Raw genomic sequence first — 21,750 nt, 5'->3', positions numbered from 1 at the left:
GTCATCCACTGAAGTGGCAGACATTCCGGTCTGATATGGCCACATTAGGCTTTCATATCGTTGACAAGTTCTCTGTTTAGGTTTATGCGATTGAAGAGTTAGTCAGTGTGAACAATACTATGAATAGTAATACTGGGCGCGATAATGTTTTATCATCTTCAAGGATAAGATGCAATAGACATGGAGCCAGATGAAAGGTGATGGTCGATTATGTGCATCGCTTACAGCATGGAGTCGGTAGATGGCTAATGACTTTTATAGGTTGGGATTGGGGTTTTTTTATAAAGCTGCTCAAGCGTAAATTACGTGCCGCAAGAGAATTACTTCGAGATTGTTGTGTCTGTATCATACTCTTTCTTTTGGTTTTGTTCCTGCCGGGGTGCAAAAGAATACTTGGTACCAGTCATTGCTCACCATTACACATTCGAATATTCCAATAACTTTCCTTTCTCTGAGAGTCATAGGATTATTGACGCCGTTATAAGATGAATAATGTACTGTGTATGGACAGATAATGTTGAGATGGTACTCAATCACGAGTTTGAATCCTTGTCTGAAGTCACTTGTCCTTTTGATTTGCGGCGTGTCCAATTTGTTATACAGTGTAAGTATAAAATTCGCGATAATCCAATAATATGGTGGACTAATGGACCGTTGAGAGTTTTGTGTTGCATTTCGACGCATGTGACAAAATGTAACCACACCTTCCATTTCTGAAGATTTTTGCAACAAGGACAAGTGCGGGGTAATCAATTTGACCTCGCTCTCACTTTGTCAGCATTCAACTTCATTCTATCTATTCAATCGACATAATTGTCCGAATCTAATTGATTTCATCAAGCTGTCTGACTGTTCGAAAGACAGTTATATAATGGAGAGTAGTAAAATGTCGGGGATTCCTGTGGATCGTAAAACACAGAAATTGCATAGAATATTCTTGCTCGGAGCGACGACATGTGTAGTGGGTTATAAGATCTTGAGGGGTCTCTCAATACTCATGAAAGAGGCTAATCTTGACGGGTTCGGACCACACGCTTCGTTGTGGTTGTTGTTGCTGGTGCTCCATTGGTTCGTCTTCTATCGCCTGTATTTTCATCCTTTGGCGGCATATCCTGGTCCGATTTTGGCTTCCTTTACCGACTGGTACAATGTTCATCATTGTCTTAAGGGCGACCGTCATTTGAATGAATATCGACTCCATCAAATCTATGGTAAGCAATATACTACTTTCAATAATACGGACCGGGCTACTACAATAAGGTTATTGTCTGAATCATTTTCAGATCTTGAGAACTCGCATCTAGTCCGCTAATCCGTACTGCTGGACACTCTGAAACTAACCATTAACGATATTTCCAGGACCGATTGTACGAATTGGGCCGAATCGATTATCTTTCGATAGTACCACCGCTCTTCAAGATATATATAGCTCTGTCTCCAACACGCAGAAGTCCGACTTTTATACAATATATCACTATTTTTTCAAAGTTCCATCTATCCTCACCACTATCGACAAAAAGATTCACGCACTAAAGAGACGTATTCTGGTTAAAGCTCTGAATCCGCAGGCGGTGCAAGAGCTACAGAATTTGGCCTATCAAAACACTCAACGCTTCTCCGAATATCTTCGAGAAGGCAAAGATGGGCTGGTGTCAGCGGGCGAATGGACGCACGCTCACGATATTTCAAAAGCTTTGACATACCTACAAGCAGACATTATGGGTGATGTAACTTTCAGTCGTAATTGGGGTATGTTAAATGACGAGGAAAATCGTCATATGGTTGGCCTCATGTCTGATTCGGCTCTTGCTATGAACACGGTAAAATAACCCTTCGGCTACCGAAACCAGACAGATACTAATAATTTGGCGAACAACAGCTAGGGCATATGCGTACAATTGAGAAACTCGGTCTATTCAAATTGATCCCACCATCTTTCATGCATGGTGCCAAGAAGCTTTTCGCTCTCAGCAAATCTCAGACAGATTGGCGGATAAATCACAGAGATGATTTAGCTAACAAAGATATTTTCTCTGCCCTTCTTGCTACACAGGATCAAGAAGGTGGACAGACCTATACTCAAGAACAATTGATTTCTGAAGCCGGTGTCTTGATAATAGCCGGCATGGATACCACTGCAACAGGGCTAACGGCAACCATCTTTTATCTTCTTCACTACCCACTCGTCTATGAACGATTGGAAAGGGAAATTAGAGAGACATGGGCTAAGGTAAGTGAAATCAAAGTTGGGGGAAAGCTGAACGACTACAAATATCTTACGGCATGTATTGACGAGGCCATGCGACTTTCACCCGGTGTTGGGGCCAATATACCAAGGGAGGTAGTGAAAGGCGGAGCTGTCATCGATGGTTGCGCCATTCCAGCTGGAGTTACAGTTGGGGTCTCCGCCTACAGTATTCATCACGAGGAAAGGTATTTCGAAGATCCGTTCGTTTATAGGCCTGAGCGTTGGCTTGATGGAGAGGGTGAAAATGAGTCATCAAAAGGAAATGCCCGAGACTCCAAAGTCTTTGAACCGAAAGCATTCACCCCATTTGGCACTGGGAGAACAAGCTGCATAGGTAAATATCTAGCGTATCAGGAGATGGGAGTGGTATTGGCACGATTGATCTGGGAATTTGATATGAGATTGAGTGTTCAGGAGGGAGTAGGACTTGGGGAGGGTAAGAAGGGAATGGGCTGGGGCAGGGAGAGGAAGCAAGAGTTCCAGACTTGGGACAGATTTGTGAGTTGGCATGAAGGTCCAATGGTGGAGTTTAGATTGCGAAGCGGCGATGAGAGTAACAGGGATGGTTTGTGAAGTGTTAGGCCCATCAGGTAGTCTTGATTGAGAATGGTGTAATCATCTCAACTGTTGGGACAGCGGAGCACTAGGGAAGCGGCCGAGTGATTTTATTGTCTCTTTTTTTCGCGTTTGATTCGTATCTGCAGGTCAAACCTTCAGAGTAGATCAAACTTAAACTTCTCGCCAGGCTTTATTACGTAGGAATTCTACGATATAGCACGAAAACTTCTTCAGCTCCATATTGACATCAATGTTTAATTTTCCTAGTGTACGGGCCAATCCCAATATTCTGCAAGTAAATCATACAGTTTAAATGATTCTAGACTTTGGAAATGGGCCTGAGGAGAAGTGCTTGGATACCCATAATTATTCGAATGAAGATCTGTTGTCTGATCAGGGATTATTGCACCCATGTGATATAGTTGATGATCTTCCACGTGACGCGATCTTACAACGTCGCTCTTTCTTTATTTTATCTTATAAGTCAAATCATCAATTATGAAGAAAAGTTCCTAAAGAGCACATTGAATGGCGATTAATAGTACAATATAAAAGAAGCCTCTGTTTTGTTCTGATCACGAGACTCGCTGGATAGATGGAACAACGCGTTGTCAAAGCGGCACCTGAACTGATCAACACGCGCATCAAACTTTAATAATACTAGACATGCTAAAAAAAACCACAACTTTCCGAAAAGCCAGACGGATATTCAATAACTCTTAAGCCGAATCATACCTCTCTTATCATCTATCATATCGTACTGGATCGAGTAAAGGGGCAATCTCGTCTGAGGTCTCGAATGATGGACTGGAAACCCATTGTGAAATTTGGGGAGGCTAAATTATATGGCGATTTTGGTCATATTAGAGTACACAGCACAGCTCACGTATGACAAGCCCCGCCACTTGTCGTACGTATACTACTTAATTTCCAAAGGCCGTCTGAATATTTTGTATGTTCAATTGCCATTATTATCATGAAGACGTGGTACAATCGACTTAGTTAACGGAGGCGGCAGCTTGTCGTTCCTATCTCACAAGTAGGAATAGTGTACTGGATCTATGCCATAAGTAGGCTGTTCAGCCCAAGTTTCGTCCCCTTCATGTGAATATTCGGAGTGGCGTGCGATATTTCCTAGTCTAAACTACATATCAAAATTGTCAGACTGCCGCTGTCAGCTCGTGGGAAGTGTCCCAACTCCGAGCCCCGGTACACATTGTATTGATGATTGTGTGCTTTCGAAAATTCTGTGGCATCGAATGAATTCCTCAGAATGATAAAAAGGAGAAAATTCGAACCTTGATGCGAGCAAGAAAGAAGCTGGATGTGAAGACGCTCCATGCTACATTACTCGATATTTCTAGTAAAATATTGGGAAGTTTGGCCAATGACAAGACTTGCGGACACATGAACAACTGAGAACAGCGTTTCTCTGGAAATAATGAGAAGAACTCTCGTGAGCTATTTCTTCGGCAAGGACACGAGCCTTGAGGAAATATTGAGGAACTTGGTATCGATCTCTGTCACCTTGATGATCCAATTTCCGACATAAATGACATGTGGTATCAGTCAATAATATTCCCTGCAGCGTGTATTCTGAGTCGCTTTCCTTGAGAACAAATGGTCAATCGCCTACTTTCCCGGGTGACTCAAAAGCTAGGTTAAGTTGCGAGTTTTTCCCCGGACTTCTAACTTATCGTATCAAAGGCATAGGTTTATGTGTTCCCCAAACGTGCCTAAACTTGACTGGAAAGCAAATCGTACCACGTTTCAATCTACCATATCAACAAAAGTGAGACGATTTGCACATGCCATACTTCCCTTTGTAAAACGAAAATTTTAAGAGGCAGCACAACTCTCACGATTATCTCGTTATCTTGTTAATCACTAAAGGAAAATGGAAAGCCCACAGTTAAAACAGCCGGGCTAGGTGGCAATCAGATGTTTGATACAATCCGGAGGAATATTTCCTTCTTCGGATGTGTGGTAGAAGCAAGTTGCTGTACTAATATGGATCTCAGCGCTTGTATGTTGGATGTTCCCATACTAGCTATATTCTAGCTCAAAACATCTATTCTAGACTTGCCTCCCACTCAACAAACCCAAGGGCTTTGGTGTTCACTCACTAAGCCAGACCTAGATAGCTTATCCAAGAGTCCGTAAGAGCTCTATAGTTTGAGCCCTTCTTGTGCGCTGATCTTCAAAGTCTGGGGAACCAAGGGCAGAATCCTCAAAGATTGCGGGAAAACTTAGTACATGTCAAAATATGTACATAATGCCCGACTTCCCACGTTCGCGAAATGTTTCTATATCGTCTCATTGTCTTTCCTACGTCAATGAACTGTCATTAGCTTCTACTTTATCAGTTATTGTCTGTGATTTTGAACTACATGCAAAATGGCGACGGAGAAAGCCCAGGCAAACTCAAGTGGTGTCCCACAGGAAAAGGATTTCTCGCATAATAACAATCATCACGGAGATAGCAGAAATTTATATGAGATGAATGACATGTCAATTGGTTCGGAAGATGCATTAAAAAGAATCAAGACTGCTGGTAGCATCAGTATCAGTCCGGAATTGTTTGAAAAGATATATCTCTCTCCCCAAAACGCAGTGAAAGGTGATCTGAGAAAAACTTTTGGAAACCCTACTCCGGTGTAGGTTCATGTCTTACAGTCTTGAGATCTCTCCATGCTAACTGAGCATGTAGAGCAATAGTTGGGTTTCTAATTACCTTATCACCATTATCGTGTGATCTTATGGGCTGGCGTGGGGCGGGTAACAATGGTGCAGCTGGAATGTACGTGTTTCAATTCTCATTCAATGTTTCTCAATATTCACTAACAAGTCTTTAGTGGTTCCTATTTCTTCTTTGGTGGACTCCTCATGATTGTCGGCGGTTTTCTCGAATTCGTTCTAGGTAACACTTTCCCATTTGTGGTATTCATCTCTTTCGGTGCTTTCTGGCTTACGTTCGCCTCCACACTTCAACCCTTCTACTACGCCTATGGGCTCTACGCTCCTCCCGGCGGTACTCCTGTCGACGGCCTGAAAACAGTTGGATTCAACGCCTCTTTCGGATTCTTTCTTATTTTTATGGCGGTCCTGTGTCTCATATACCTGGTGTGTTCTCTGCGCACAAATGTCGTCTTTGTTATTATATTTTTTACATTGGTTGTTGCCTTTTCACTTTTGACCTCCGTGTATTGGCACACGGCAAACGGTATTGGCAATAAAGATGCGACTCAACTGGCGTTGGCAAATCGATTGCAGATTGCGGCTGGTGCGACTCTTTTCGTAACATCACTGGCCGGTTGGTGGATCTTTTTTGCTATCATGCTGGCGGCTCTAGACTTTCCGTTCCAAATCCCAGTGGGCGATCTGAGCACTTTGATCAAGGGAGCCAGTGAGCGAGAAAAGTCAAAGGAACAAATGGCATAGAATAGTCTCAATACCATGTCTACACACATCAATGAGACCTGCCATGCAAAGGGAACAACGACAGCTGATGAAAAGCTTAGGGAGAAGAAAGGCTATATGGAAATTTGTGGCTCTAGGTTAACTTTTGTCGATACCAGGATCATGTTCTCAACACATTCACGATCCAAGTTTTTTTTGTTATTGATATGCAATAGAAAGTTTATATGCAAGCTAAGGACTAGGCCATGTATACTTAATTTTTATATGTTTTTTGCTTCAAGTTCTGTATGTTATCTAGCAGTTCAAGGATCTTTCCACGAATAAATGTAATACAGTGCACAATACAACCTACAAGACGTATTTTGGAAACACGTATATAAATATTCTGTGTGCCTGCAAAACCCCCCGGTTTTTTCTCCTAACGAAATGAAAGATTTGGGGATCAACACACCCACATTATATCCCGCAATTCCCAAGTGTCAGCGGTATTTGACAGTACCAATCCCAATCTCCGACGCACGACTTCACTTATGCATAAAACGACCTATTCTCTCGGCCTTCTTCACTCTTATCTATTCTCGAACCACAAGCATCGGAAATTTTGAAGCAAGTGGCGACGTGAAAATTCTCCTATCGGCGCGATTTTGGTGTAATGTACTACAGCCGTAGCTGTGTACGCTTGAGACACGTGATATTTTAGTCGTACTGAGGTGGTTTCAGTTCTGGGAAATTATGTGCGAGGGGGTGGTTGATGGGACTTTGAGATGCGGATGTTTTGTGATGGATTTGGAGGGGTTCTGGTACGTTTAATGTAGATTGGATTGGAATAACTGTTGGTGTAGAGGGGTGGGATTAGTATGGGTGCTATGGTACGAGTTGTACTTTTTTGGAATGGTGAAAGGAGCATTCTCTTTCAGCTTATTATATACGTCTACCACAAGCTGAGGGAGTATAATAATGTTTAGTTATCAATTTTTTGTGTCAGACAGATATGAAAAGATTGGGAGTAAGTTTCTTCTCAATCAGGCACCGCATCACCTCTTCGAGTGAAGATTCTGGAGATTAGTTTCGCAAGTCAAGCATTGTTTTCTCTCTTTTTTTAAAAAGTCTCGCATTTGCTATTCCATCATTTCAGTGGATGAGTGCCAGCATTCATCATAAACCAAAAATTGTTCCCTCTCCCATTTCGCTACAGAAACCGCCCAACCCAGTTATTCACTCTTCTCCTTGTCGAATGATCGACAGGATCAGTTCAACAGGTCACTTTAATCCACCCCCTAACATGGAAAGTCACAGATCCACATGTCTGTGCCTTGTCCGCAATGATTCTGCCCACCTTCTTTATTCTTGCCATATGTGAAGAGAGGCATGAGAAAAACGGCAGCCTGCCCAGTAATAGTTATGGTTTCGGGTAAAGAAGATTTGATTTCGATTGGGCCTTTCGCTTCGGCTTGTGTCATTTTTGATTCAATGACTTTACAATCTTTTCCGGAGAGTATGAGATCTTTGGGCATTGCCATAGTGCCGGGTTTGAGGCCGGGTGAGCCTGCCGACCATTTCATGTACAAGGTACATTTATTGCCACCGAGGCATTTATCGTTTCCTTTAATGCCATTGACAATGGATATGAGGATGGTGAAGATGGCGAAAAAGGTTGTGGTGAAGAGTTGCATGATTTTCGTGTTAAAAATGAGGTTTTGAGGGATGTAATCTAAGTAGCTAGTTAACAACTCCATCTTCTTTATTTTAGGTCTTACTTACCGAAGGTTGTATCGTTCAATGATATGTGCAGTGATGTTCGAAATTCAGCTTGTAGAATTGTTGAAGATTCGAGATGTATGAGTTTTGTGGTTGCAAGATTTTGAATTGGTCGAGTTGGATATCAATCAGGTTTTGTTCAAGAGGCGGATCAAGTATGACTATATAATTGCAACGAGTATGACGAATTTCCTATTTCGAAATGCAGCGATTCTTTGAATTGTGAGTCCGAATGATTGACTGGATGCGATCCCTTGTTCTGACTCAATGGCAGTTCCATCGGCACCGCTCCAGAGTTGAGGGTCAAAACTAGCTCTATTGAATCGTAAAGGCACAGGATATTATCATCATTGGCTGTCAATTTCTAGTCTTGTTCTTATTACATATATCATATCTGACCTGAAACAAAATATCTTAGGAAACTGTTGCAACAGTTCTCAACTCATCGCCCATCGATAATGATAATTCAAAGCCCAGTATGAGTATTTCTGGTTAACACCGATGACTGTACTTAATTGTGATGAGTAACTACTATAGTTTACTCATAATAAGTGTCATACAGTGAAATCTACAGTCAAAGACCCTTGCCAATAGTTGTTCGGTTAGAGCGAGGCATCAATAACAAAAAGGGTTCCAAATCCCCAGCTTGACCACTTCAAAACGCAGAACAAACACAAAACATCTCATACATTCCAACATCTTAAAGAAAATAACAACCAACTTTCGAAATATCTTCAAAGAAACAAGGCTTGGTAAGTAAAGCCTGTCAAACAATAAAGTGTAGTTACTGAAGACATACAGACTCCCCCAAAAGAAATAAACCTCTACATCAAATACTGAAATCATGCATTTCCTCGCGACTACACTTCTTACCGTCTCCCTCCTCGCCTCTCTCGTAGCAAGCGGACCCGTCAATCAACTTGATCCACGAGCTAAAGCTGTCAACTGCACGGCTCCAGTGAATTGCTGGAGCTTATACATGCGCTGGGATATGGATCCTAAAGCCGAAAATTTCGCGAAGACCCTTATGAGGCAACCCAAGGATCTCGAGATTGTCGACAAAGACTGCAATATTGTTAAAACTTCTATGAAACAACCCGACCCCAACGGAGCAATCACTGTTAAAATGGAGGGAAAAAATCCTAGTGATTTGATCATTACTGGGAGTGATAAACGTTTTAGACCCGTATTCACGTATAATAATGGAGAATATGGTAGGGAGCATTGCGGATGGAAAACTGGACCTGATTGGTCTTCATACAATTGTTTATTTCTCTTTGACGACTGACCGGGGATGGACTTTTCTCAGTGTTTCAACATCCCCAAGAGATACTGAGAGAGCTGGATTGGATTGGTGGTAATATGGAATGGTTGTAGATATGATGGGCATAGTATCTGCTGGACAGATAGAATAACAAATACGTGACTTTGAAAAACATCAAATATCGCGGATCAGAAATGGTGACTGTCTCCCATGTAGTGACTGATCATTGCTCAAGGGGAGTGATTTAGATGGATGAGCATGATAAAGAAATGACTCCCCTCTCTACCAATAGACTCATTTAGTGAATCATGACTGTGGTGAGGTTATAAAAGCAGTCATATTGATGACTCGAGCCCTTTGATACACTATGTATGACACTTAGCTTGACCATCTCAATTTGGGGCTAAGCTCACTATTCTCGAGACCTTTCTTCGAAAAACATCAATACTATTGTGCCACAAAGTTTTCGACAGATCACGGAACTCTACGTATCGTAGCGTATGAAATCGGAACACAAAGACAACTCCCAGATTCACATCATCATGCATTTCCCCATCATGACACTTTTCGCAATCATCCTCTTCTTTTGCCAAGCCAAAGGCGTACGACCTCCAGATATAAGTCCCCTCTGCAACAGTAACGGATGCACCTGCAGTCTAGCAATGATGTGGCAAAACACCTCGAAAGGACTCCCACATCCACCGGTCCGCGCCAGAGTATTCAACAAAAATTGCACCTTCATTTCAAAACCCAACATCACACAACCCAGCGTGGGGAAGTATCCCATTAATCTCACGTCGCCAAAGCTACTTTCCAATTTCTCGATATTCGGAGAAGATGCAAACAAGCATCCGGAGTTCACATATGGAGTGAATACTGAGGGTGGTGAGCATTGCGGGTTTCAAACTATGAAATACGACAGAATTTATTACAATGTACATAGTTGTACCTTTGCGTGCGAGGGACCGAAAGCGAAATGGTGGATTGCTCCATCTGACGCAAACCGCACTAAGGCTACATGATCGGAGTGACAGCAATATGAAACGTTAGGTATTAATGGAGAGCTTTGTGGTGGATGCGTTGGACGGTACCAGAGAGAAGAATTGCCTGGAAATATATGAACTGTAAACATAACAATAACTTGAAATCTAGCGAATTGTTTTCCCCGTCGAGTAGAAAGATTAAAACCGTGAAGCCAGAGTTTGTGAGTGCAATCATACTAAATCAAAAACAATATCGAAATTACGCAAGACGACTCATGGAATTTTACACGAACAGTCATAAGCGCCTCCTATGACTGGCAGTCACTGACATGACTCAAAGTTCTTGCAAGACTTGCGTCCACGAATCATTTCAATCAAGTGAATCACTACTAAGGATAATTAAAAGAGACTGATAATATCATTTAATAACCTCTCATCATAAATATCTTCGATACTTCCTTCTATCAACTACTTCGCAGAAACCTTTTCCAAAATTCAACAATCACCTAAATTCGAACAACATAATTTTCACACGCAGTTCCATACTTCTCAACATTGACTACCAATACAACATTCAAATCAACAAATATGAAGTACCTCGCTTTCGCATTTATCGTAGCCATCTCAGCATTAGTCTCTTATGCCGACCCACTTCCCGATCTTCTGAGAATAGTCGGTTCTCACACCGGTTTTAAGTCAGCACCAACAAGTACACCAACACCACAACTCTGCGCCCAAAAGCAACTAGCTTTCGGCGACAAGACCTGCACTTACGTCTATCAGTTTAGCAGTGACGATAACGGAGACAATGCCAGTGCCAGATCCTTCATCATCGACACCAATTGTGTCATACTGCAATCGGGCGAAGCTCCAATTCAAGCGTCCACTTCAAATTGGAGTTATCAGTTTAGAACATGCAATATTGTCAAACTGAATGAAGTCATCAAGCAAAAGTGGGAACCTACAAATGCAGAGTATCTCATGCCTCTCTATCAGAGTGATGGGCAGGTATCAAAAGGCCGCCAGCGTGGTCCATCAGAGAATGGCCACGGCAATAAGAGAGAGGATTGTACTTTGAAGTATAACGATCTCCCCGATAAAGGAGCAAGGTATGCATGGATTTGTCCATTTGAATGCCCCTGTTGAAGCGGAACGGGGATGGATTAAGGGGAGGTCGCATGGAGTTATTGGGAGAATATGTTTGTCAGATCTAGGGCTTGTGCAAAGCATGCAAGAGATATAATGGAAATTCAGATCGTTGCCTTACAATAATGTGCCACCTGTGCTAACTAACCTGGATTCTTTAAAATAGAATTCACAAAGAAATTCTTTGGGTAAGATTGAGCACAACTAATTGTTCAACCTTGCAGTTTCCGTTTCTTTGATCTGTGTGACGGCCCTTGAGGCATTCCTGATTTCTTCTTGTAATGACTGGGCTAAAAATAGTTGTTAAGATTTCTTCATCAACCACTTCCTTTATGATGGAAGTCTTTGTGTAGTAAGAACAACAGTAAGAAGTTTTCATATAAGAATCAGTATGGTCCGCGTGCATAAGTTTGGATTTCTTTCTTCATACAAAACAAAAGAACAATTCTCAAACAATCAAATCGAACCCCAAAGAAGAAAATCAATCAAAGAATAGCTATGAAGCTTTCAACATACCTCCCAATTTTAGCGGGAACCCTTGCCGTCGCCCTTCCAACAGAGGCTCTCACGAAGCGCGACAACAAATTCTGTGTTACTCAAGGCCCGGGTACATGTACCTTCGGGTGGCAAGAATATACAAATTTCAATGGAGACTTTTCCTCTGAGGCCAGAATCTACGATCACAAATGCATTCAAAAAGGAGGTCTTATAAGCCCTAATATTGACTAATTTGTGACAGTTACATCTGCTAACCCTCCCATGACCGTTTCGATAAACGGCTGGGCTCAACCTCCGCAATTATTTACCCAAGCAATTCCAAAGTTCAATTATAAAGGTAAGACCTGGGGTGGAAAAGACGGATGTGCCTGCGGAACAGGAGAAGGAACCAATTTCTGGGGATGTAGATGTGCGTTCGATTGCCCTTAGATTAGCATCGGGTGAAGAATTATTGCATAGGTACAGATACAACTTGGCTATCTGATATTCATTAACAGGAGGAAAAATAATTAGAAAAATACTCTTTCGTAAACAAAATAAAAGAAAATGAATGTTTTTATCTGACACAGAAACCCCCGCATCACGTGTAATACATGTAAGCTATTGATATATTCGTAGAATCAAACAAGACCGAATTTTACTTCATGTTATAAAATTGCACATCTATACAATATGTTATTTGCAGATTTGCAGACTCATGAATCTCCATCTGCTTGGTTATAAGTAATACGCTGGCTCTGGGAAGTGTTGAAGGCGCTGCCAGAAACATCGGATGACAAATACGATGGAATATAAGGAACTTATAAGATAGACATAACAAGATTGGATCAAAATGGAGATACGGGGATATTATATTGCGTATACCCGCATCGCCCTTAGTACGAGGTGTACTTTCCCGTTTGGTCTCACGATCAAGACTTATCCAAACTCGAGTATACAAACTCCTCAAACTCAGACAGGATATCGATAGCCTTCTCATCTCTGGTAGGTAAAAGCTGAGAAAGATATACGCCGGCGACAGCATTGTTAAGGTCGATTCACTATAAAAAAACAGTAAGCTGGAGTTCACATTCACCAGGAAAAGAACCTACACAGTAGCAATTCGCATGACCCGACCAGGTAAGCGAATCTACTCTACGTCGTTTCGGCACTGCATCTGTATTTATCAAACTCCAATCCTAAAGTTAAGAGGGACGTCATCTGGAACGGTATTCCAGATAGCATTTCGGGTGGACGACGAGTACTCCTCTGGTTTATCGAGGCCCCTGATATTCTCCAGATGAGGCTGGAACATCTCCTTAGCAGTCTCGGGTCGTAGTAGCTTCGCTATCAGCACGCTCTGGTAGATCTTGAGCAGATCCTCCACAGTTGCAAATGAACCGCCTCCTCCAAAATTGTCCAAGGTATTCTCCGCGTAAACAGGCTTCAGCTGCTCTTTCAGGCTTTGGCTGTCTCGCTCCCAGTTTCTGGCCTTTCGAGCTTGCAGATCTTCTCGCAGTTCGGGATGGAAGGTGGCATCCTCAACATAACCGAGGTCAAAGATATAGCGTTACATAAACCCGCCAAGCTTCATGGAGGTGGCTCGCTCGATTTTTACAGTTCGCGATGCGAATTAGTTAAAGCCTGCCATATTAGATACTTCCAAACTTACAACGAGGCCTGCCCAGTCAAGGCCAAGGGAGTACACCCATCGCTCACCGGGTCCGAACACAAGAAATTGGCGGGGAAATTTCTCTACCTACAACCTTCCATAAGATATCATAATGTCGATTGGAGGGAGTCAGCTCACGATAGATCGATTGGCTAAAGTTGGTGTTTCTTCAACTCTTGGTAGCGAATCAGAAGCGGATCCATGAACACATAAGCAATGCCGCTGGAGTGAGTCAACAGGTGCCTAGCTAACATCTTATGCCAGTAAAATTTGCCAGCCTTAGTCAAACAGGAGCATCACTTGCCGAAGGGTGACAGGCTTTGTGGAGGGCTTGAAGATAGCTTCATTCTTTTCATTGAAGCCCGTCAAGATCTGCGGATCCTTGGACTCTGGTAACACTTTTGCTATATCACCATCTAAGTCTAACTGTCCCTTCTCGACGCACTGCATTACAGCAATAGTAGTGATGAAATTGGTGACAGAGGCGAGCCAATACACAGAATTGGTGCCGTGAGGTTTGTCAACTTCATCTCCAAAAGCCTTAGCATAATGGAAGGAGCCTAGGTCACGTAGGATTAGCAAGAGCAGACACAGAAAGAACAAAAGGATATTGCTGTAAACACACCATCCCTGTTGATGGCCCCGAATGTAAACTTTGGATGGGGCTAGCTATCTTGCTCAGACCGCTGCCGAAGAGAGTGGACGCGTTTATTGAAAGAGGCCATTGTGGCAAGACTGATTCTCGGCTTTATGAAGAACTGGATCGTTTTGTGCTGTGCCATCAATATGTTCTATAGATTGTTGTCCCACGTTATGTATGTCGTGGAACGACTTCTTCCGCAAGTTCTCAGTCTCATTAGATGAAATGTGCCTCGATGATGGAAACACTTATGAGTCATAGAAGCCCTTGAGAGTGGCTTCAAATAGTTCAAGGTTCGGCAGAAAGACGGTGAAACAAAGTTTGGCTCTGTAGACACACTACGAAGGACGCCTCTGTTGATTTTGCTTTGTCAAGATGCTATCGGTAAGATTACCCTCTCCTTTAACAAGCTCATTAAGAAATCTGAGGGCAAAAAGATGTAAGGCTATCTTCGTGTTATCCTTTCTTGTCTTACCGCATTGTGAACTATTTTCATTTGAACTAACTTTAGGGGTAGCTAGCTCAATGTCAGCATGACCCTAATCCGGGAAGAGAAAGCTTTGTGATCAAGAAAAACACGAGAAGTTCGCGGTATCATGTGCCAGACTACATACTTTCAGTGTTATATCTGGACTTTGCCAAGACGGTTAAGTATTCAGCTCTTCCCTTCCCCATAATTCCCCTTTATGCCAAGTCGCCAAATTGCCGGCGCATGTTTCAAAGCAGTATCTAGTCAGTCGGTTCAACACGAAGTTCCTAGTGCCTGGGGGGTCAACCAAGGAACGACCCGCGAGTTCATGTGACAGAGATTTTATCGGTCTACATCTCGTACCACACACACATTCTTGTTGACAGGAGGAGAGGACCAAATAAAAACCAGTAGGCAGCCTCACAGACAGATTATACAGTAAAAATAGGCCTGCTCCAGGAGCGATATCAGCTGACATAGACAGTTACGAATGGGAAACGAATCTTTCTGATGTGACGTTAGTAGGCTTTGTTTGCGATCTTTGGTCTACATTTATAAGTCGGTTTTCCTAGTATTGATATAGAATCAATCCTACCTACTTCCGCCCGTTCCTGATCGACTAGTCTTACATGCGAGTGGTCTTTGGGGAGGGGGAAAGGGGGGTGACACTGCAGTAAAGTCTCTTAATAAGGATATGCTATAATCCTTATAATTTCTGGTCCCAAAATCAGGTGTATCCTTATTGGACCAGTGAAATTGACAGGACTCGGCTATCACATCATAGATTTATTAGCATTCGAGTTAAAGTAGAAAATATTGTAACTAATCGAATGATCACTGCCGAGTAAATATGACTGGTAGTCGTATAACTATGGAGTAACAGAGGTGATAAGTTCTTAGTGACTACCTAGTTACTAAGATACTCATTATTATTGGGGATTAATAAAGACTACTAGTGGACGTACTGAGGCCGATTTGAATTATTTGATATAAACTCCAAAAATAAATTTCTGCCTAATGAAAAAAGAAATTTTAGAATCTGTATAATGTATTTATAGAAATCTTATAGAGAAAGGTAGAATTCAACCTTATTAAAGATTTTTTATTAAAAGAATTATATCATTGAATAGCTTTTAGGGTTAGCTTTCTTTATTTGATTTTAAAATTCATTTCAAAATTTTCTATAAAAAGTATACCAATATTTAAAATCTTTTTTCAAATGGTTTTCCTTATAATATATAGATTATTTTAGAATAAGCAAGATAAGCCTCGAAATAAGCTTAATAAGGATTCCTTATCTCAAAAAAAATAAACAAAATAAGCTTAATAAGGATTTCTTATCTGAAGCAAAATAAGCTCGATAAAAATTGCTTATCTCGCTTATCTCAAGCTTATCACAAAGATTAGATTAGATTATATAAAAAAAAGTATTTAACTCAATACACAATCTTAAAGGAATTAATAAAATAAAAGAAAATAAGAAAATCCTATTAATTAAAACTTAAAAAATCGATTGATATATTTGTTTTTGAATTATCTCAAAAATTGAAATTTCTATTCAATTTAAAAGTATTTTAATGAATTTGAATAATTATAAACTTTCAATATTAAAGCTTTTATTATTCAAATTTTATTATATTGAATATTAAATTCAATTTTTGAGATAATTCAAAAAGAAATGTATCAATCGATTTCTTGAGTTTTAATTAATAGGGTTTTCTTATTTTCTTTTATTTTATTAATCCCTTTAAAGTTATATACTAAATTGAATATTTTAATATAAAAATATATTATAAAATTCTAAATATATATTTAGTTCAAGCAAAAATCTATTTTTGGGGTTTATATCAAATGATTCAAATCGGCCTCAGTAGACGTCGAGTAAAAGCTAACAAAGAGGAATTAAGATGACAATTGAAAGTTGCCTGGTGGCCTGCTTGTTTTGCTGACATAAGATAAACAGCATGTTGGGAAGATTCCGCCCAATTACGGCCTCGTGATCACGTGTCTTTGTACTTGACATCTTTTTGTTGCACATCTAAAAAAGATTTTTTAGTTTTTCTGAAAACCAAAAGATTTGACGTCACGTGAAATATAGATACGTGCATTGCTTAGATTTGCTGGACGTACCGACACCAATTGTATTCTCCACCAGCTGTCACTTCATTGAAGCCCAAGAATCTGTTCGGCTCTCAACTTCTGACTCGTAGGTAATCCGCGTCAGGTATCTCTCACGTCGCTCAATGCATTTTGCCTCTGTGGGGCGGAGTTCATTGAGCACACTGATAATGTCCTCGTAGATACGCGTGAAGATCTCCACAGGGGAAAAGCTAGACGCCATTGATGTATTGTGGGGACCGGAAAAATTGTATATCTGTAGAGAGAAGTGTACTTTGGGCATTTAGCAGAGATTTGTTAATAAGACATGACATACTCATATGTGCGCCGATGGTCGGTCGAGGATAATTGATACGCTACCAATCCTTGTGACGGTGTTTTCACTTGGCGAAATTATGTACTTGCTTCGAAAGGCAAGTGCCTCTTCACACCTCTTTCCTTCTTTGGTCGCTACAATATGCAGTGCATAATTATTGAGTGTGTTCCTACATATTACTGTTCATTGATAAACTCCAAGACTCTTGATATTGAGCAGAGGGAGGAGAGAGTTTTTGTCCCCACACGCTTGAAAACTCAAATCTTGCGAATAATCCAGAGCCTTCTTAATACTACCGGTGGGGATCTCTACTTCATCGATTTGGCAGATGAAATTTTGGAAGGTAAAACGCTGCTGGCATCTCGGTTTGAGAGCTGGATATGAGAACTATATGTATGCCCTGACATTTCGGTCTGCTTCATTTATCAAAAGCTCAAGATGAAATCTACGCTCTCGATCTTTGGCTTACTTGCAAACTTTGCAGTGGTATACGATTGTTCAGTTAGTGCTATCGCGACACTTTTACCGGCAAAATCTATTGTTTTCTATGCCACCCACAATGATGCCGGTGTAACATTCACTTCTCCAGCCGATTATAATGCAGGTGGTGGTCCGCCGGGTGGAGGGGGGTCGATCATCCCCCAAGTTGGTTGCATTATACAAGGGAATGTTTCTCTCTCCGCAACTTCACAATACAGTTTCGGATTGGCCCTGCCCGACAACTGGAACGGCTGATTTTTGTAAGTCACCCTAACACCCTCCAAAATTGTTTGACTGACAATAATTAGAACAGTCGGCAATGGAGGGTTCTCTGGCAGCGTTAGCTGGGATTCAGTTATAAGCCTCTTGTGTATCTGCGACATTTGAAAATATCTAACACAACTAGATTGATGGCATGTGGTATGGATTCGCATCCATCTCCACTGATACTGGCCATGAAAGTGGAGGGGCTGATTGAGGTTTCAAGACGCTAAACACAATGTCATGCTCGCTGTAATGGCATGGAAAGAAAGTGATACCGTGCCGACTGATATTATCGCTACAAAATACGTGAATGACACGAACCCCAATGGTGGTGTATTGCGACAAAGGCCTCTGTGTGCGTATCCAACTAAGGCTGTATATGATGGCACAGGTGACGTCAATGCGCCAGAAAACTGGAGTTGTAAGGCTGCATGATCCAGGGGATGGTACCTTCCTCAAGATGATTGATTTTAGGCTTTCTTTCTTTCACTTTACTTTCCTTACTGGTTTATCGCAAGTTTGCAACTCGTGCACCGATGTGGAAAGAAATACTGACAATACTCGGTTTCTCATCGAACATTTTGTTCTCACCCATTGTTTTTTGTTTTTGTCACTTGGATCATTCCTCTGGATCATTCAAAAACAGGCTTATCATACGTCACATATCAATCTATTCCTAGTTCTATAGTTAAACATTACTACCATGCCTTATTGTCCGCTAAACGTTTCAGAACTCCCACTCAAAACTTTAGAGCCATCGCCTCATGTTGTTGACGTCAAGAAGTATGTGGAAAGTCGGCCAGACGTATATTTATCTCGAAAGACCATGGCGCCACTCGATGCGGTCGTCACTTTTCTTTGGTTATAAGACCCTCGATATCTGCAACAATTTCTCAATCGCCGATGCTCATTGTTTGTGTGCCAAATTAAGAGGAGTCATCCCGATAACGAGAAAGTCGCGTGGGAAATATCGATTGTGCGACAAAAGATGTCGGAGTCCTTGCACACGATAGAAGTAAGTTGGGCGAAACGACTTCATTGAGACATTAGTCATTTTGATAATTTGTGATTTCAGTTAAGAGCCGTCATATCCATAAGGATGGAGGATGAAGAATTGTTAGTTAGAACCGTCGAACTACACTACATCACAGACGGACACATCCTACGATTCGAACATCACGATGAAAATTCATCCAGTTTATGGCAATTTCCCGGCATGTATGCTACTAGGCGGACTATCACAGCTACTCCAGCAAACTTGAGCCAATTAGAAACAGCGCTACTCTTTTTTACGATGGTCCTTATAGAATTAGACTGCGAAGTATTGGTCGATCCCCATATAGGTCTAAAAGATAAAGCCCCAGAGTATCATTTCGTTTTCGATGGGAAATGGAAAAAACCCAAGGATTTGATCATCTGTCCACGATTACGTAGTAGGAGATGTCCTACTCTGATAGAGTATTATCAGTGGGAATACAATAGAAGTATAGAGGCGACGAAGAAAACTCTCAAAATATTCGATGTAAAATTGCTACCTCTATGGCGTCGTTGCATTTGCCAAGCGCCGGCTACTAGAGTTGCTATAGATTTGATGGAGACCGACATTGTGAAAATGAAGATGAAAGACTCCTCCCTGCACGGTTTAACGTGTTTGAGGTGATTGTCAGGAAAAAAATTGGAGAATTTGTCGTTGTGGTTGCTCCTCTGCTTTGGATTGCGAAGAAAGGGGGTACAGGACATGCTGTCAAGCCCATCCTTGTATGTACATTTCGTATGTTCGATACTCTTCTGGATACAGACTTCATAAAATTGGCATACCGCATTTTTGAGTTACGATTAGACCTTCGAAAAGTTATCAGCGGGGTGAATAATAGTATTTCTGCTTATGCTTCTCTTCAGACTGGTGAAGTTCTTCAAGCAAATCCAAAAATGAGCAGACACCGCGAAGAAATTTGGGATGATTATTGCGACTCATGAATGTACTTTATACAAGTGTCAGATGTTTCAATGTTCTTCAATCATCAGAACTGCTCTGCTCTTCCGCCCCGTCATAAGCGCCACCTCCTCTACCAAACATTATTACCTCGAGATCCCTGGTCAGCACTTCCAAGTGTTCATGAGCACACAAATTCTATCAACATACATTAGCACATACAAAGCTATCTGAATCTCAACTCATACCTCTATAATCATGGGCAATTTCCACCCGTTGTCTCATCCTCATGATCAGCGGCACGGAATGATTGCATAGTCATCTTTTTTCGAAAGTCATTCTACTCAAATTTTAATAACTGTGGAGTTGAGACTCCCGAGTAAATTGTAAAGTTTAGAGATGAAGATTTGTAATTTATCAGTTCGGGGAAAAAAGCGATCCAGCCATGAAGAGGGAACGCAATTTGGTATGTGTTTATCAGAAACTAGCCACTAGTTGTGGTACGATCTCAAGCAAGCGATATCTTTATTCGTGGATTAATGTCGTTCTGAGAAATCAGTCTACTAGTGTAATTCTCCTTGAGGAACTGGAAGATATTCTTCCGATTTCAAGCAAGATGGGGTAGTTAGGTTGCAGTCTATCTTTACTCCATGTGTTCTGATTTTTTTCTTCATCTATCTCTAATAATGCAAACACAAATCTTGCCCCAATTTTCATCACCATTTCAAATCTTATGAATGTCGCTTTTTGATACTTGCCATGGAATTGGATATTAAGCCATCATTCTCCGAGCTCACTTGAAAAATGGGTTGCCATTCTTCCAAATATTTACGAGGAGCCAATTACCACTGTACCAAACGATTTGAGCAGCCGAAGGATGACTGTTCCTTTCTCAAGTGATTGTTTCACAATAAGTTCTGTCTACCCTGTATCAGCTCTCTCTACTTCCTCAAGCATGCATGAGTTATCAGTGAATATCCAGAAAACCTCGAATCCAAGGCCTCTGTGTCAACATGCGAGTCAGATATTTGGAGTCATGTTTTCGAATCATTGCTAGACCATGATTCATTCCGAGTTTTGCGTCGGAATAGTCACAAATGCTGTTTCGAGAACTCACATATGACAATGCCGACAATTTTAACACAGTCATGGATGCTGGGAAGTTTTCACTTAAGGGTTCAGAATGCCCAACTCTTGCAATGATGCTTTTTTCTTCTGTCAACATCAACCTTCACTGTCAACCTTAATAGAACATGTCATCAAAGCCAAATCAAATAAGGAAGAAACCAGTCTTGAAACATCCACTTCTTGTTCCTGAGAAAAAGACTGACAATCGATATGAGCCTATGCAAATCAAAGGGTTGCAAGATGCTGAGGATTACAACGCTTTCAAAGCCTGTCGATATCAAGAGTACAGAAGAACAGGTGGAACTGCAAGCAAGGAACAATTTGAACGCAGTAGAAAGCAACGTTCTCATGTTAAACCGCCTGTTCCTTTATTTGGGCAACCTCGCCCTCATGAGCCGAAGATAAACAAGCAAACTTCCGCTTATGGGTCATCGATGAATTCGCCAGCCGGAGCACAAACCCCACAGAAGACGTTTATCACAGGCAGTATGTACTTCCCCATTTCTCTCATTTATTCGTACTGATATCAACAAGTATCCTCTCATTCTGCTTTTACTCAGCCCGGATCATCCCACTCTGGTTCTCAAGAGAATACCTGGGTAAAAGCGGAGAGTGACTTGCTGATTTCGCAAATTGGTTCGTGGGATGACAATGAAGAGCCCTGGAAATTTCCAGAGGAGGAAGATCATAATTCAATTGAAGGCGCTGATAGAATAGATGGATATGAAAAATGGCGAAGAGACAGGAAGAAAAACGGCTCTAGTGTCAAATCGGGCACGACAAATGTAGAATGGAGTTATTCTTCAAGAGGATGGGAAGAGACTAGGAATAGAAGATGACCGAAAGCTGTTAAATTAGAAAAAGTCGAGCCAAATG

The 21,750-nt window shown here is 41.4% G+C and overlaps 10 protein-coding genes across 10 annotated transcripts; 8 read left to right on the top strand and 2 right to left on the bottom strand.

The window, feature by feature from the left end:
- Positions 1-149: 149 nt before the first annotated feature.
- EAE98_011184 (uncharacterized protein) lies at positions 150-3,188 on the top strand. Its single transcript, XM_038958806.1, has 6 exons — positions 150-197; positions 262-604; positions 660-694; positions 842-1,211; positions 1,360-1,820; positions 1,880-3,188. Exons 4-6 carry the CDS (start codon positions 872-874, stop codon positions 2,819-2,821), a joined length of 1,743 nt encoding a protein of 580 aa, XP_038804810.1. The 5' UTR covers positions 150-197; positions 262-604; positions 660-694; positions 842-871; the 3' UTR covers positions 2,822-3,188.
- Positions 3,189-5,203: 2,015 nt separating this feature from the next.
- On the top strand, positions 5,204-6,247 carry EAE98_011183 (uncharacterized protein; the record flags this gene model as incomplete). Its single annotated transcript, XM_038958805.1, has 3 exons — positions 5,204-5,463; positions 5,517-5,606; positions 5,662-6,247. 3 exons carry the CDS (start codon positions 5,204-5,206, stop codon positions 6,245-6,247), a joined length of 936 nt encoding a protein of 311 aa, XP_038804809.1.
- Positions 6,248-7,503: 1,256 nt separating this feature from the next.
- Positions 7,504-7,899, bottom strand: EAE98_011182 (uncharacterized protein; the record flags this gene model as incomplete). The annotated part of the gene is made up of 1 exon (XM_038958804.1): positions 7,504-7,899. The coding sequence occupies one exon, from the start codon at positions 7,897-7,899 to the stop codon at positions 7,504-7,506; it is 396 nt and encodes a 131-aa protein (XP_038804808.1).
- A 929-nt stretch (positions 7,900-8,828) lies between these two features.
- On the top strand, positions 8,829-9,272 carry EAE98_011181 (uncharacterized protein; the record flags this gene model as incomplete). Its single annotated transcript, XM_038958803.1, has 1 exon — positions 8,829-9,272. One exon carries the CDS (start codon positions 8,829-8,831, stop codon positions 9,270-9,272), a length of 444 nt encoding a protein of 147 aa, XP_038804807.1.
- Positions 9,273-9,805: 533 nt separating this feature from the next.
- On the top strand, positions 9,806-10,270 carry EAE98_011180 (uncharacterized protein; the record flags this gene model as incomplete). The annotated part of the gene is made up of 1 exon (XM_038958802.1): positions 9,806-10,270. The coding sequence occupies one exon, from the start codon at positions 9,806-9,808 to the stop codon at positions 10,268-10,270; it is 465 nt and encodes a 154-aa protein (XP_038804806.1).
- Positions 10,271-10,819: 549 nt separating this feature from the next.
- EAE98_011179 (uncharacterized protein) lies at positions 10,820-11,377 on the top strand (the record flags this gene model as incomplete). The annotated part of the gene is made up of 1 exon (XM_038958801.1): positions 10,820-11,377. The coding sequence occupies one exon, from the start codon at positions 10,820-10,822 to the stop codon at positions 11,375-11,377; it is 558 nt and encodes a 185-aa protein (XP_038804805.1).
- Positions 11,378-13,040: 1,663 nt separating this feature from the next.
- Positions 13,041-14,841, bottom strand: EAE98_011178 (uncharacterized protein; the record flags this gene model as incomplete). Its single annotated transcript, XM_038958800.1, has 6 exons — positions 13,041-13,394; positions 13,527-13,613; positions 13,665-13,701; positions 13,816-14,086; positions 14,642-14,683; positions 14,781-14,841. 6 exons carry the CDS (start codon positions 14,839-14,841, stop codon positions 13,041-13,043), a joined length of 852 nt encoding a protein of 283 aa, XP_038804804.1.
- Positions 14,842-17,507: 2,666 nt separating this feature from the next.
- Positions 17,508-18,027, top strand: EAE98_011177 (uncharacterized protein; the record flags this gene model as incomplete). Its single annotated transcript, XM_038958799.1, has 4 exons — positions 17,508-17,718; positions 17,768-17,809; positions 17,863-17,888; positions 17,956-18,027. 4 exons carry the CDS (start codon positions 17,508-17,510, stop codon positions 18,025-18,027), a joined length of 351 nt encoding a protein of 116 aa, XP_038804803.1.
- Positions 18,028-18,801: 774 nt separating this feature from the next.
- Positions 18,802-19,473, top strand: EAE98_011176 (uncharacterized protein; the record flags this gene model as incomplete). Its single annotated transcript, XM_038958798.1, has 2 exons — positions 18,802-18,828; positions 18,889-19,473. The coding sequence occupies 2 exons, from the start codon at positions 18,802-18,804 to the stop codon at positions 19,471-19,473; spliced, it is 612 nt and encodes a 203-aa protein (XP_038804802.1).
- Positions 19,474-20,999: 1,526 nt separating this feature from the next.
- Positions 21,000-21,713, top strand: EAE98_011175 (uncharacterized protein; the record flags this gene model as incomplete). Its single annotated transcript, XM_038958797.1, has 2 exons — positions 21,000-21,360; positions 21,409-21,713. The coding sequence occupies 2 exons, from the start codon at positions 21,000-21,002 to the stop codon at positions 21,711-21,713; spliced, it is 666 nt and encodes a 221-aa protein (XP_038804801.1).
- Between the last annotated feature and the right edge of the window lie 37 nt (positions 21,714-21,750).

Source organism: Botrytis deweyae, assembly GCF_014898535.1.
Source record: "Botrytis deweyae strain B1 chromosome Unknown BDEW_045, whole genome shotgun sequence".
Lineage (NCBI taxonomy): Eukaryota > Fungi > Ascomycota > Leotiomycetes > Helotiales > Sclerotiniaceae > Botrytis > Botrytis deweyae.
Note: the sequence above shows the minus strand (reverse complement) of the source record. Positions and strands in the feature narration are given on the sequence as shown.

Coding starts and splice junctions, on each gene's coding strand:
- EAE98_011184 (XM_038958806.1), top strand. CDS start 872: ATGGAGAGTAGTAAAATGTCGGGGATTCCTGTGGATCGTAAAACACAG. Junction 1,212..1,359: donor TCGACTCCATCAAATCTATG/GTAAGCAATATA, acceptor CGATATTTCCAG/GACCGATTGTACGAATTGGG. Junction 1,821..1,879: donor CGGCTCTTGCTATGAACACG/GTAAAATAACCC, acceptor GGCGAACAACAG/CTAGGGCATATGCGTACAAT.